This window comes from Labeo rohita, chromosome 17 (genome assembly GCF_022985175.1).
Source record: "Labeo rohita strain BAU-BD-2019 chromosome 17, IGBB_LRoh.1.0, whole genome shotgun sequence".
NCBI classification, from domain to species: domain Eukaryota; kingdom Metazoa; phylum Chordata; class Actinopteri; order Cypriniformes; family Cyprinidae; genus Labeo; species Labeo rohita.
Window position 1 is genome coordinate 4,377,586 of NC_066885.1, and position 14,375 is coordinate 4,391,960.

At 33.7% G+C, this 14,375-nt stretch overlaps 2 protein-coding genes across 6 annotated transcripts in view; both read right to left on the minus strand.

Moving 5' to 3' along the window:
• Window positions 1–342: 342 nt before the first annotated feature.
• Window positions 343–7,267, minus strand: LOC127179867 (uronyl 2-sulfotransferase). Its single transcript, XM_051133645.1, has 8 exons — window positions 6,976–7,267; window positions 5,860–5,897; window positions 5,566–5,721; window positions 5,335–5,414; window positions 3,727–3,880; window positions 2,919–3,016; window positions 2,128–2,285; window positions 343–1,030 (listed from the first exon to the last, which is right to left on the minus strand). Exons 1-8 carry the CDS (start codon window positions 7,193–7,195, stop codon window positions 759–761), a joined length of 1,176 nt encoding a protein of 391 aa, XP_050989602.1. The 5' UTR covers window positions 7,196–7,267; the 3' UTR covers window positions 343–758.
• Window positions 7,268–9,359: 2,092 nt separating this feature from the next.
• sash1b (SAM and SH3 domain containing 1b) overlaps window positions 9,360–14,375 on the minus strand; it is a 112,377-nt gene continuing 107,361 nt past the window's right edge. Inside the window, exons 20-22 of one of the 5 annotated variants that reach the window (XM_051133461.1) lie at window positions 12,402–13,180; window positions 10,405–10,536; window positions 9,360–10,311 (exon numbers count right to left, since the gene is read on the minus strand). In XM_051133461.1, coding sequence (XP_050989418.1) covers window positions 10,270–10,311; window positions 10,405–10,536; window positions 12,402–13,180 — 953 coding nt within the window. In that variant the 3' untranslated portion in view covers window positions 9,360–10,269. The remainder of the gene's footprint in view (window positions 10,312–10,404; window positions 10,537–12,401; window positions 13,181–14,375) is intronic. The other 4 variants (XM_051133462.1, XM_051133463.1, XM_051133466.1 and 1 more) reach the window with 4 other exon arrangements.

Sequence of the window (14,375 nt, forward strand, 5' to 3'; positions counted from 1 at the left end):
TTGGTATAGTGACAACACTAATATATACAGTTTTGGTAATAGGTTCAGTAGTCATGAGGTTTTAATTACAAATAGTAGTATTCAATATGTATTATTTACCTTATCTGCAAATGAATGGGGAAAAAATGTTCAAATACCCTCCAAATATTTTTTTTCTCCCACAAAATCTGTCATTTTTCTGTGTCTGTTTGGATGTAGCAAAAAATAAAATTTAAAATCAAGATAAAATGGTCTATCCAGTCATTCATACATGTAAAAATGGGCAGAGAATTAAACAAATATGACTTCTACATCTCACAAATGGCTATTAAATGCAAAAGCCTCTAAAAGCCATCTGGGTAAAAAAAAAACAAAAAAAAACAATACGGAGTGAAAGCTCTCCACACATAGTATATGTTCAAGTACTTTCACTTCAAATGCGCTAAATCCCAGCCTCAACCCATTCAGAAGTACAAGTACTTACATAGAAACCTATACATAGGAGCCAGAAAGAAATGCTCATTTTAAAGAACAATGTCAGGTGTACTTACAGGCATTTGCATCTGAACTCTTCATATATAGATCAAGTTATTAAAATGTTAAATATTCTACAATCTAAGAATGTTGATAACATTCAGTGCAATCATTTTTTCTTTTTTATAAATGAACATAAAGTCATGAGTTTCAAGCTTTGTCCAGTTTTATGGTTTAGTAGGACCTGAATGATCAGTTATTTTAGACTCTAGTTGATTGTATCTGATCGGGTCTCAGAGCATCTCTCAGGTCTGTCCGGTCCACTCGAGTGAGTCTTCAGTTTCCTCTTCCTCCAGCTCTTCTTGGAGGTCTTTCCTCTGAAGCGCACTGGAATAATGTCTGGAGGGTTTTGGGCCAGATCTCAGGCCAATCTTCCGCTTGGTGAGGTGGAACTGAGCTTTGACAAAGTTGTAGAATTTGTACTCGTACTCCATGCGCTCATAAAGCACCTGCAGGGCCTCTAGATTAGGAGTTTGTTTCCGTACAGTGCCCGTCATGTTCCCAAGCTTCCTATAGTCTGAAGAGAGAAATACAGATTCAAATATATATATATATATATATATATATATATATAATTTTAATAAAGATTAAAAGTCTAATAATAAATGTGACCCTGGACCATAACACCAGTCATAAGTAGCACAGGTATATTTGTAGCAATAGCCAACAATATATTGTATGGGTCAAAATTATAGATTTTTCTTTTATTCCAAAAATTAGGATATTAAGTAAAAATCATGTTCCATGAAGATATTTTGTACATTTCCTACTGTAAATATTTCAAAATGTAATTTTTGATTAGTAATATGCATTGCTAAGAACTTCACTGGACAACTTTAAAGGCGATTATCACCATGTTATGATTTTTTTTTTTTGCATCCTCAGATTCCAGATTTTTAAATTTCAGTTTATTTATTCAGCTTTCAGATGATTTATAATCTCAATAAATATTTTCAAATTGACCCTTGCAACTGGTTTTGTGGGTCAAAATTAATATTAATAAAGCTTAACTTTAAGTTTTAATATTGAAAATATATACAAATTATACATCTTAATAAAATTCTATTTAAATAAATTCAGAATATATATATATATATATATATATATATATATAAAATATAACACCTTAAATGTAAATGTAAATATATATATATAAATATATTTAAAAATATTTATTTTTATACTAAATTATATATGAATTATGTTTAAATAAATGTTGTATTTAAGTAATCTGACCTAATATTAAAAATCTATTCAAATTATAAACATAATTTAAATAATTTATATTTATTTAAAATTTGTATTATTATATAATTTAATATTTAAAAAATGTAAGTAATTTTTATATGAATTAATATAGCTAACATTCGTACTTTTTAAAACATTTCTGACATTGTACTACATTAAAAGTTTTAATTAATTAAAAAAGTGCAAATAAAGTAACTACAATTAAATTGTGGAGTGCCCAGGCAAACCATCTGAAATAAACAACTTATATGAACTTATCCTGAAATCTTGATGCTAAAAAAACAAACCAAGTTTGTTACCAACTAACCATCTAAACATCAGCTTGCATGCTTAACGTCATCTCCAAATATGCAGAAAAAGTCTCACCTGGACTTTTGTAGATGTTCAAGACGTCAGAGAAGAAATGTGGAAGGAGTCTCTCCAACAGAAGCAGCACATCCTCAAGTTCCTCCAACACTCCTACCAGCAGGTAGTGATCCAGAACGTTCTGCTTGGCCGTCTCCAGTGCCCACAAACCCGGCTCTCTAGTTGATGACAGAACATTGCACCATAAATGACACTAGATCACTCTTGGGCATCTGTTGACAGTTATAGGCTCTTTTGAAACACTGCTTCATGAAGCTTTGAACATTTACAGATCTCTTGTTTTTGAATCACTGTTTTGAAGCTGAAGATAAAAATGCTTGAAATGAATCATATAAGTAACATATGTGACCCTGGACCACCAAACCACTCTTAAGTCACTGGAGTATATTTGTAGCAATAGCCAAAAATACATTGTATGGGTCAAAATGATTCTTTTATGCCAAAAATCATTAGGATATTAAGTAAAGATCATGTTCCATGAATATATTTAGTAAATTTCCTACCATAAATATATCAAAACTTAATTTTTGATTAGTAATATGCATTGCTAAGGACTTCATTTGGACAACGTTAAAGGTGATTTTCTCAATATTTTGATTTTTTTGCACCCTCAGATTTTCAAATAGTTGTATCTCTGCCAAATATTGTCCTATACTAACAAATCATACATCAATGGAAAGCGTATTTATTTAGCTTTCAGATGATGTATAAATCTTATTTTTAAAAAACTGACCCTTATGACTGGTTTTGTGGTCCTGGGTCACATAGGTGTATAAAGGTCAAAAGGTCACCTGCACTGAGGATGCTGCCCACAGAAATACGGGATAATGTAAAAGAGACGGGGATTGGAGCATTCAGGGTAGCTTTCCAAGATGCACGTGTTGATGTCCTTTAGTCAGGAAGAACATGTTGGAAATATTTACATTTATGCATTTAGCTGATGTTTTTATCTATAGAGAAACAAAAGCAATTTGTCAGAGCCAACAATTTCACAGTTAGTTTTGCTAGTGCTGTTAAACTGGACTGAAGCTCTGAGAACAGTGGTGTGTTCATACATTCATCCACAAGGGGTCTGAACACAGAAGTACTGTGACTGTGGGGTCATTCATATCAGTCTCCATACTTGGCTATTTCCTGTTGCAAAGCAAACAAAACCACAACATTCCATGGAAAAAGGAACCGATGAAAATTAGTATTTGAACAGAAATCGTGCACACCCATGAATATAACTGCACTGGTATCTTTAGAGAAACTGTAAACATCTTGTGTTTCCCTGATGACGTCATACTGTATGTACACATTGTACACCGCCTATAAAGCATTACCACACGTCACACTAATGACTGACAGGAAAAGCAGCAGCACAGTCAGTCTCAAACTAAATATAGACTGAGTAAACCATGTTAATAAAAGCTGCCCGCTGAGCAGTGAAGGAGGCATTCATGTGTACGGTGCTATACACACTTCATTTATGACAGCTCAGAGCTGTAACGGCCCATTCACTGTTCATTCACTCACTTTTCATTAATCCATACTGTTTCTTTAACCTTGCTTGAACTACTGCTTTCTTCAGAAACGCATTTGTTTTAAAGCTCTTACTAAGTATCTTTCGTCGTCTTTCATCCCTGGGGTTCGGACGACGTGATTCTCTTCTCCCCTCCAGTCGCCGAAGCGCCGGAAGAAATAGTTGGACAGGAATCGGTTGATGGGGTCTCTGATGATGTTGATGTGCACAGGTTCATCCGTTCTGAACCTGATTAAAGTAAAGAGAGGACTCATGTTAGAATATACCTTTTTTGTTTTAGCTCTGATTATAACACAGCTGTCTGGAATAATCTGATATTTTCAAATAATGTCCATCGTTCATGGCAAAGATGGAAGTAAAGAGCAGGGTTAGTTTGGTTTTTGATATGCCAAACATATTTGGCAATAAACACCTTTAACTCTAAAATGGCTTTGCAGAAAGCTTCCAAAACAGTACTACTGTTAACTGTGGAATAGAATATTTCACAACCTTTTTTTCCCAGTATTTTCCCTCAGTATAACAGGAAATGTTCTCAGAACATTCTGGCAAGGTTCTCTCAAAAGTTATGAGCAAACATTCTTCAAGTAATGTCAATCACTGTTTCCTGGTCTTTTAATAATTTTCTCAAAATGTCAGCACAAAAAATACACTACCAGTCGAACGTTTTTGGGCAGTAAGTTTCTAAAGTTTTTCAAAGAAGTCTCTTTCTGCTCACCAAGCCTGTATTTATCTGTTCCATAATACAGCAAAAGTAGTAATATTGTGAAATATTTTTAGTATTTAAAATAACTGCTTTCTATTTAAATATATTTTAAAATGTAATTTATTCCTGTAATCAAAGCTACATTTTCAGCATCATTACTCCAGTCTTTAGTGTCACATGATCCTTCAGAAATCATGCTGATTTGCTGTTCAAGAAACATTTAGGCAAAGAAATTATAGAAATTAATACTTCAATTTAGCAAGGATGCTTTAAATTGATTAAAAGTGATGATAAAGACATTTATAATGTTACAAAAGTTGTTGAACTTTCTATTCATCAAAAAAACCTGAAACATTTCTAATCAGCTGTTTTCAATATAATAATAACAATAATAATAATAAATGTTTTTGAGCAGCAAATCAGAATATCACAGGAATAAATTACATTTTAAAATATATTCAAATAGTAAACATATTTCAAAATTTCACTGTTTTTGCTGTACTTTGGATCAAATAAATGCAGGCTTGGTGAGCAGAAGAGACTTCTTTTTAAAAACAACATTAAATATCTTACTGTTCAAAAACTCTTGACTGGCAGTGTATTTACACGTTGCTCATGGAATGTCTTATCTGAAATGTTTTAAATGTTTTTAAATTTTTAAAACAATTTTTAAATGTTCAGAGAACATTCAAAAGTAACATTCTCTTAAGGTTGCCAAAACTATCAAAATGGAATGTTCCATTGAATGTTCAGAGAAAATCTAAAACTAGAAATCATGTTTTCATAAAGTAATGGGAACAATGGCAAAACGTTCTTAGAACGTTTTTGTTAGCTGGGAATGAGCATTAAAGTAAATACTCAATTACAAAACCAAATTAAAATCAATATTTTCTGTTTAAGTAAGATACAGTCATTCAGATCTTTGAATTTATTTTGTCATATCAACTGGAGGACTGTTCTAGATAATGCATCAACGTACCTGCTAAAATTGAGAAAATGCACATGGCGGGTATAGAGAAACGGCTGAGGAGTTGTGCTGATGTTTCTTATTAGATTTTCCTGCACAGGAATGAAAGAAGAATGATTAAAACTAATTACTAGTGATGGTTCAGCATTGGCTGATGGATGAAATATAGACCTACTAGAATTATAGTGATTAATTCAATGGCAGCTAAGAAATTGTTCACTGACAACAATAATTTTTGATTACCTGTTCACGTTTGGTGAGTCTGGTCTTGTTGTGAATATCAGAGGAGATGAGGGTGAACTGATGTCTGTCCGCCAGCATGCGCAGCAACAAAACTATAGTGCGACTGCCACACTTACCAACCCTGTTATACACAACCTGACTTGGGAAAGGTAAAGCCTGCAACAGAGAAAAATCTTACAACATTCAAAGCGTTTCCACTAAAAAAAAACATCTTACGTAATAACGGCATAAACATGTATATGCATCAGTTGAGTACAGGATACTACAGTCACAAGTGACATGCAATGCTCTTACTCTGGGTGCTAAAGATCCATGGCCACCAGCAAATCTCCCTAGAAAGTTTAAAATAAAATAAAAATGAATAGAAGCACACCCGCAATCTACTATAACTGTGCATGTCACTGTGATACAATCTTTATAGTTCTTGTGATGAAATGCCAAATGTTCCATCCATCCACAATAATCTCACATTCATTAAGTTTAATCTGTATAATATTTGGTTGGATACTAAAATGTAAGATTTCTATCTTTTATATAAGTATTTCAAGAACTGATGCTGTCCAAATCCACAGGTTCTTCCACTCCTCCATCAGTTTTGATGACTGCCTTCATTATAGGACAATGAAAGGCCTCATATCACTGGTTTACATGGACTCGTGTGGAATTCACCAGTGGGTCTCATGAGCTGCTCCGAAAGCCAAAAACAACACCAGTGTCGTATGGACTCATAGTGGAGAGAGGAAACTTTTGACAGTCCACTCTTTATGAACCTTGACTGATGCCATTTACCTGAAAACAGAACTACAGTAACAGACTTTGCTAATATTTTATAACTTTAATGAACCATTAAGATACATTCAGTTAGTTAGACATGTTAGGAAACATACATGTTCATTACTGTGTAAGCAACAAATGATCTGTTCAGAGCCTAAATACAATACTTTTAAAGGACCTTTTCAATGTACTTAATTTATTATTAACTTACAAATAAAATACAGTAGTCAACATTTGAAGTGGATCAAAACCTTTCATCAAAGTTGTCCTAAAACCAAAACAATACCCGTTCTTGTCTTAGGGCAACTCTGATGAACTTTTTTGATCCACTTCAAATGTTGACAACTGTATGAGGTTTTGCGTCAAAAGTTCAAAATGCTTGTGTTCTTTTTTATTTTATTTTATTATTATTTTTTTTTTAAAGAACAAAAAACAAACAAACAAAAAAAAACATGGTAATTCAAAACAGTAAAAAATGTTGGTTAAAAACCACTGATGAACACTAAATACATGAAACAATATAGACATTACAGACAAATATTTATATATTGTCACATCAGGCAGCAGGTTCCACTGTGACAACTTACCCCACGACTCCTGATAAACGCACACAGTAGCGTATGTTTGAGGTCTTACCGAGATAATAACCCACATCCAGCAGGATTTTTGGTGCTTCTCCTTTTAACTGATATAGCACAGAGCCCAGGCAGAATATGAGGAGAGCGGTCAGGCAGAAGAACAAATCCCGGCGTGATATTCGGAGCAAAACCACCGCAAGCCAGTTTCCCCTCCGGCTTCTTACGCGCATGTAGCCGCCGAAGTGTTTATGAGAGGAAGGATTTCTGAAAGTCATCATATTCTCATGACGAGAATCCAGAGAGATGATAAACCATATGTATTCTGTAATAACACACCACTGATGTCATACTGGTCTCAGAGGAGCAGAGCAGCGCCTTGTGTTCATGTATCTAAACTTCAACGTGTTGTGGTGGCGTCAACTTGCAGGTGCGCATGGGAGGTTTGGGGGCGTCAGTCCCCCAGTTTGTGTCTCTCTCTCTCTCTCTCTCTCTCTCTGCCATACAGCCTACTTATATTCATGGTTGAATAACGTTTCAGTGGCCCAAGGCGTAAAATGGCAAATTAGACTTTGCTAACATTTCACTTTCCTCCAAGGCGTTTACAACCAAGTGTTTAAGGTACGAGCGGCGGTCAATGTGCGCAACCTCGGTGTCTTTCCTTTCCAGTTATTTAGCTGTACAACAGTTCGTTTTGCTGATTAATACTGCAAACTGTCTGTTTATATTATATTATTTTAACGGATTTTCATCATCATAAACACACTGGTTTGTATCGCAAATAGTTTTATTGTTTTTCTTCTTATAGATGGAAATTAAAGGGGTCATGGGATGCAAAGTTCACTTTTTCATGTTGTTTGAACATTGTGTGTTGGCAGTGTATTTACACATCTACCCTATAATGACAAAAATCCATGCAGTGTTTTTTTTTAATTAATCTGTAAAAATAATATCCCCTTTTTCACATCAAGCCAGTTTCAGATGCCTGTCGATGTGGGGTCACACTGACAAAGGCCACTCCCACCATAGTTGATTGACATGAGCGTCTTACTTCAGACCCACCTTAAATCAGCTGTTGACAGATCAACGTCCATTGTTTTGATACCGGAGCAGGCATGTAAGTTAGACAAGAATATCTCCGATTGAGGTGTTGCTGGATGTAATAATGAACATAGTGGTCGTCATTTACTCCTGACATCTGAGCCGCTGAAGATGCAGTAGATTACGTTTGTTTGTGAAGGGAATGCACCTCCCGATCTACATAAATGCGTCTATGTTTGTGCAAATCATTTGTGATCCAGCTTCATCTACAGCAGAAGTGAGTATAAGGGTTTTTTAAAATGAATTTCTGCAATCACCTTTCCTAATAACGTGCTAGTTAGCAAGTTTCACGGCTAAACGCGCTAAATGCGGCTAAAGTAAATGGGCTCGTCACTCCACAGCGAGAAGAGAGGGGCGGGGCGAGCAGAGCTCATTTGCATTTAAAGGAGCAATCCCTCAGAATGGGTTGATTTTTGCAGAGCTCATTTTGACAAGGTAAAAATGGTGTTGTTTTACACAACCATTGAGAATCTTTAACCAAACTATATTATAGACTTTTCATTAAGACCCTAAGGAATAATATCAATTTGTTGAAAATGGGCATCCGATGACCCCTTTAAGTCTGGCACATTCACAAAAATAGCAGCCTATTACTTACAAGCTGCGAAATAAGGTACATATGACAGCACATATTATAGTTTAAGCATATTACACTACCAGTCAAAAGTTTTTGAACAAGAAGTCTCTTTTTCAAGCATATTTGATCTAAAGTACAGCAAAACCAGTACAATTTTAAAATATTTTTACTATTTAAAATAATTGTTTTCTATTTGAAGATGTTTTAAAATGTAATTAATTCCTGTGATTTCAAAGCTGAAATTTTAGCATGATTAATCCAGTCGCATGATCTTTCAGAAATCATTCAAAATTCTGATTTGCTGCTCAAAAAACATTTATTATTATGTTGAAAACAGCTGAGTAGATTCTTTTCAAGTTTCTTTGATGAATAGAAAGATCAGAAGAACAGCATTTAATAACAGATAAATGCTGATCTTTGGATCTTTCTGTTCATCAAAGAATACATGAAAATGAAAAAGTGTAGTGTTTTAAATAATAATAATAATAAATGTTTCTCAAACAGCAGATCAGCAGAATGATTTCTGAAGGATCATGTGACACTTAAGACGAGTAATGATGCTGAAAATTTAGAAAACAGAAAATAAAAAAGTAAAAATATTTCACAATTTGAATGCTTTTGCTGTACGCTGAATCAAATAAATGCAGGCTTGGTGAGCAGAAGAGACTTCTTTAAAAATATTCAAAATTTTACTGTTCAAAAACTTTTGACTGGTACTGTATATCCCACAATTTACATTTCCAGCGTTTGCAAGTTATATGTATGTAGTCAAATGGCTATATTATGAAAATAAATAAATTAAGAGCCTTTTAATTTTATTAGTTTTTAAAACACATTTGTCTCTGAAAATCCATGTACAACCTTTCACAGTTCATTCATACCAACTTGCATCAGTCCATAAAATAACAGAACCCTTCTTTATCTCATAACAGAATGTTACAGATTAAAATAAGTATGATAAATGTTACAAGAAAATAAATCCTATATTACAGCAAGAAATAAATATGTTTTGAAATCAGTTTGAACACTGCTGAAAATATAAGACAATGTGGCATACAGAAAACATGCTTTTTAGTCCGGGCATATTTTTTTATATATATATCAAAATAATAATAAAAAACTGCTTTTTTTTGAGAAAAAGAAAATGATGATGATGACCTATCCAGTACTCCAAAACTTATTACAACAAATGTAGGTTTACACTCAGAGTCACTATTATATGTACATTTTCATAGGCAACATTTACGGTTCACACAAACTCCTAAACAGTCGTTTAAATTGGAACTGTTGCATTTAGATCATTATTCAAATCAAAAGTTGATTAAAAACAAATCACTCAGTCAATCAGTGACTTCATTCAAAACACAGCCACATATGAAAGTCAAACTATTTTAGTTTCTACTGTGCTGTCTAAACCCTAAAAGAACAGAATAAGTCAGGTAAGGATACATTTCTAGCTTGAAAAACATTTTGCTAAGTCAAAAGCAAGTCAAATTCCTCTAGAAGAGTCAGTGAAGCAGTGCTGCTTTTTGATCATTCCAGCCCTTGCAAGTTTTGATTCATGATATTTAAACTTCAGGAATCAGTTCACCAGTGTTTTATAAGCTGGATTTATGTGCTTTTGATCTGTCGTTCTCCAAAGCTGCTCTCCAAGTTCTAAAATCCATTATGACGTGCTCAAGGAATCACACATATCTCTGACAATCCTCTCAATGGGATCTGTGAGATAGGAAGTAAAGACAAGGTCAGACACATTTGTCCAGAACGTGTAACTGACACTCATCATGCTGTAAGTCATCAGCACAGACTCACCGCTATACGATGCTGCTTTAAAAGCTGTTGGACTCTCGTCTGATCGATCACAATGGCAATGTCACCCAAAGGTTTGTCCAGATCTTCAGAATATCTCTGGACCAGAGAAAACGGCACTCCGTAACGGCCATGCTGAAAAACAGAAATAAAGAATATTAACTAGATTTAACTCACTAGACTTTTACATTTTCTGAAGAAAATGTGAGGGATTTTTATACAAGTAGCTGGTTGCTATAAGGAGTGTTTTTAGTTTGTTGTGATATTGTTGGACTTACTTAACTCTCGCTTAAAGCATAACTTTTTATTTTAAATGAAATATTGTTTGGTTTCACTAATATTTATACTTTTTTGAGGGGTTTGTCGTGGTTTTGACCATTTATTTCTATATAAAATAATATAAATAATAATCATAAATAGAAGAAAAATATTTAATACCACTTTCAATGAATACAGTGGTGGTCATTTTTGCAGACAATAAGCATGCATACTTTTTTAAAGCATTATTTTGTATTTTGAGGGGAATGGTGCTATATTAACACTTTATTCTATATTAAAAAAATAGAAATCAATCATAAATAGAAAAAAACTAAAAAGATTTTAGTATTATACAATGACTATTTTCAATGAATACAGTGGCGGTCTGTAGGCAATAAGCATATATTTAAATGAAATGATTGAAGTATATTTTGTTTTAATTATATTTATTCTTTAATATTGTATTCTGAGGTAATTTCATAGTACTAGACAATATTCACCATTTATTTTTATATAAATACTATTAATAATAGAAAAAATATTTATAGTATACTATATTATATATTATATATATATATATATATATATATATATATATATATATATATATTTATTAGGACTGCACAACTAATCGAATTTCTAATCGTGATTACACTTACAGATGGCACAATTATTTAATCGTTCAAAGGCACAATTACAAAAAAACACATTATTCTGCTTTTTACTTTTTAAGATGTGTGCGTGTGTGTGTGTACTTGTTTTGTTTTGTGTTGGATAGTAAAACCTGAAATTGATTAAAAATAGTAAATGATGTTTATCTGAAAGTGTAACGATGCAAACATGTTTCCTGTAAGGGGTAGGTTTAGGGTTAGGGTTGGGTTAGGGGATAGACAATATCGTTTGGTCAGTATAAAAACTATAGAAGTCTATGGAAAGTCCCCACAATTCACAAAAACAAACGTGTGAGTGTGTGTGTGAAAGAAAGAGAGAGACAGAGAGAGTATTTTTCCTACAGGTTATCTTAACGTTTTTTTTTTCCCTCATTGTTTTAATTTGTAATTTCTACTTTTTTATATTAAAAGAAGAAACTATATATAAAAAGTGACTTGCAGTTGCTTCAAACAATGGTATAAAGCTATTCAAAACATCATTCAGTGTGAATTTTGCTAATCGTAATTAATAATTGCAATTATAATTTCAAGGGAATAATCGACAATTATGATTTTTGTCATAATTGTGCAGCCCTAATATATATATATATATATATATATATATATATATATATATATATGAAGAGTTCAGATGCAAAACCAGCTAAAAGCCATCTTGGTCAAAAATGAGATAATGATACTGAGTGAATGCTCTTGACACATATTATACATCCATCAAATACTTTTTCTTCAAACTCGCTAAAAACCCACCCTCAGCCCAATCAGAAGTACCAGTACTCTTCATATATATATATTAGAAAATTAGATTTTTTTCCAGACATAAGTATATACTTTTATTAGGTTTTGCATATATTTATGACAGACACAAAGACTAGTTTAATTGTGGATTATCTGCAGATTCTATTCCCCTCTAAATTTTTCCCATTTATTTTTATGTGAAGTGAGACTATTTTTTAAGATCATTCAGTCTAATTTTTCAGTGTAAATGCCTGAAATCCACCACAGCTTTAACAGCGTCCAGAAAGTCAATATCTTTAAAATAAACAATAAATGAAGTCAGAAAAAACATACCTTGTCAGAATATGGCTCTTCTGTGAGGTCAATGCCATCAGAGCTTAACTTTTCCTCCACTAACGTCTCCAGATTGGCCGTTTTCCCTGAATGAACTTTCTTTGTAGGTCTGTAAATAAGTGACTTTGAGATCCTGGGAACCTCCGGGCCGGTGTTTGACTTCGATGTGCTTGTACAAACCTCCTTTCTCTCAATTCCAGCGTCCCTGATCTTCAATAACGGTGGTGGAAGAGGTTTCGGAGGAACTGGTGGTTTCATGCGCTGTGCGCTTGGAAGATGATCATCATCTTCTGGCACCTGATCATACTCCACCACTGAAACACTTGAACATGGCTGAGCTCTGTTTCCAATCTCTTCTGACTCGTCAGATGTAAGAAGATTCTCCTGACCTTGACTTGGACTCTCCTCAATACTTTCAGACACTATTTCAGGAGCAGGCCTGATGTTTTCTAAGGGCTGCTGCATTCCTTCAGGACTTTGATGCAGACGAAGTTCCTCTACTGAGAAGTAAAGTTTCCTAAGCTCTGTTTGAGTCGACGGGTGATCCAGAGCGCCGCAACTACGACTCAGGAATCTTCCTCTGAACATGCAGTGGTTTCTTCTCAGATGAAGACTCTTGATGGAGTCGATCTGCAGTGGAAGTGGAGCGTCCTGTCTGGTTTGTGGGTTCAACCTGCTGGAATGGCAGAGGGGTGGGATGGGAAACTCAGGGGAGGAGAGATGGCTGGACTCAAAGCCTGATGAGGACCTGCTTAAATGAGACGTCTTTTTGCCTTTGCCTATAAGAAGATTCATGTAAAGAATATGTGACTCAAAAAGACAACAACACACAGGCAAAAATACGAGTTATATGAAAATGGAACGAAACAAGATTTTTTTTTTTTTTAAACCATACACTACTATTCTAAAGTTTGGTATCTGAATTTTAAAAAACGAAATGAACACTTTTATTCAGCAAGGACGCATTGGTCAAAAGTAATAGTAAATGCATTTGTAATGTTACAAAAGATTTTTATTTTAAATAAATGTTCTTTTGAACATTCTATTCATTAAAGAATCCTGAAAAATAAAATGTATCATGATTTCCACAGGAATATGAAGCAGCACAACTGTTTTCAACATTTGTAATAATCAGAAATGTTTGCTGAGCAGCAAATCAGCATATTAGAATGATTTCTGAAAGATCATGTGACACTAAATACTGGAGTATAGATGCTGAAAATTCAGCTTTCCATTAACAAAATAAATTACAATTTAAAATATATTCAAGTGGAAAACAGCTTTTTTAAATTGCAATAATATTTCACAATTCTACTGATTTTACTGTATTTTAGATCAAATAAATGCAGCCTTGGTGAGCAGAATAGACATTTTAAAAAAGCTGAAAACTGTTTAACAGCTTAATAATTTAGAATAGAAATCTTTTGTGACATTATAAATGTCTTTACTGCCATTTTTGATGAATTGAATGTGTCCTTGCTGATTTAAAGTATTAATTTCTTAAAAAAAAAACATCTGACTGACCCCAAACTTTTGGACGGTAGTTACTTAAGACATAGACTTGTGGAAAGTTCTGCATGCAAAGAGATGAAATATATAGTTTAAGAGAGAGTAGAATGTTCTGGATGGAAATGGACAGGAGCAGACAGGAATAAGCAGGCGTTTCAGATGATCATAGAGCGTTTTATTCCATAGCTTCTGTATTGACAATGACTGACATCTCTCCTTCGGTCAGTGACACAGACAGAGCTCAATCGCCGCTTTCGCTCAGATCCACGTACATGAAATTTTTAGCCACAGTTGCAAAGAACATGTAAGACATTTGTGAATGAATCTCACAAAACCTGTCAAGAACATTTCTGGGTCACATATAAAACAAACACTCTTTTTAGGTCAGTTATGCACTTTTTGCATTGTGATATGTTGGGAATTAAACACAGTCTCCCTTCAAACAGTTTAAATCTCAAAAATCTC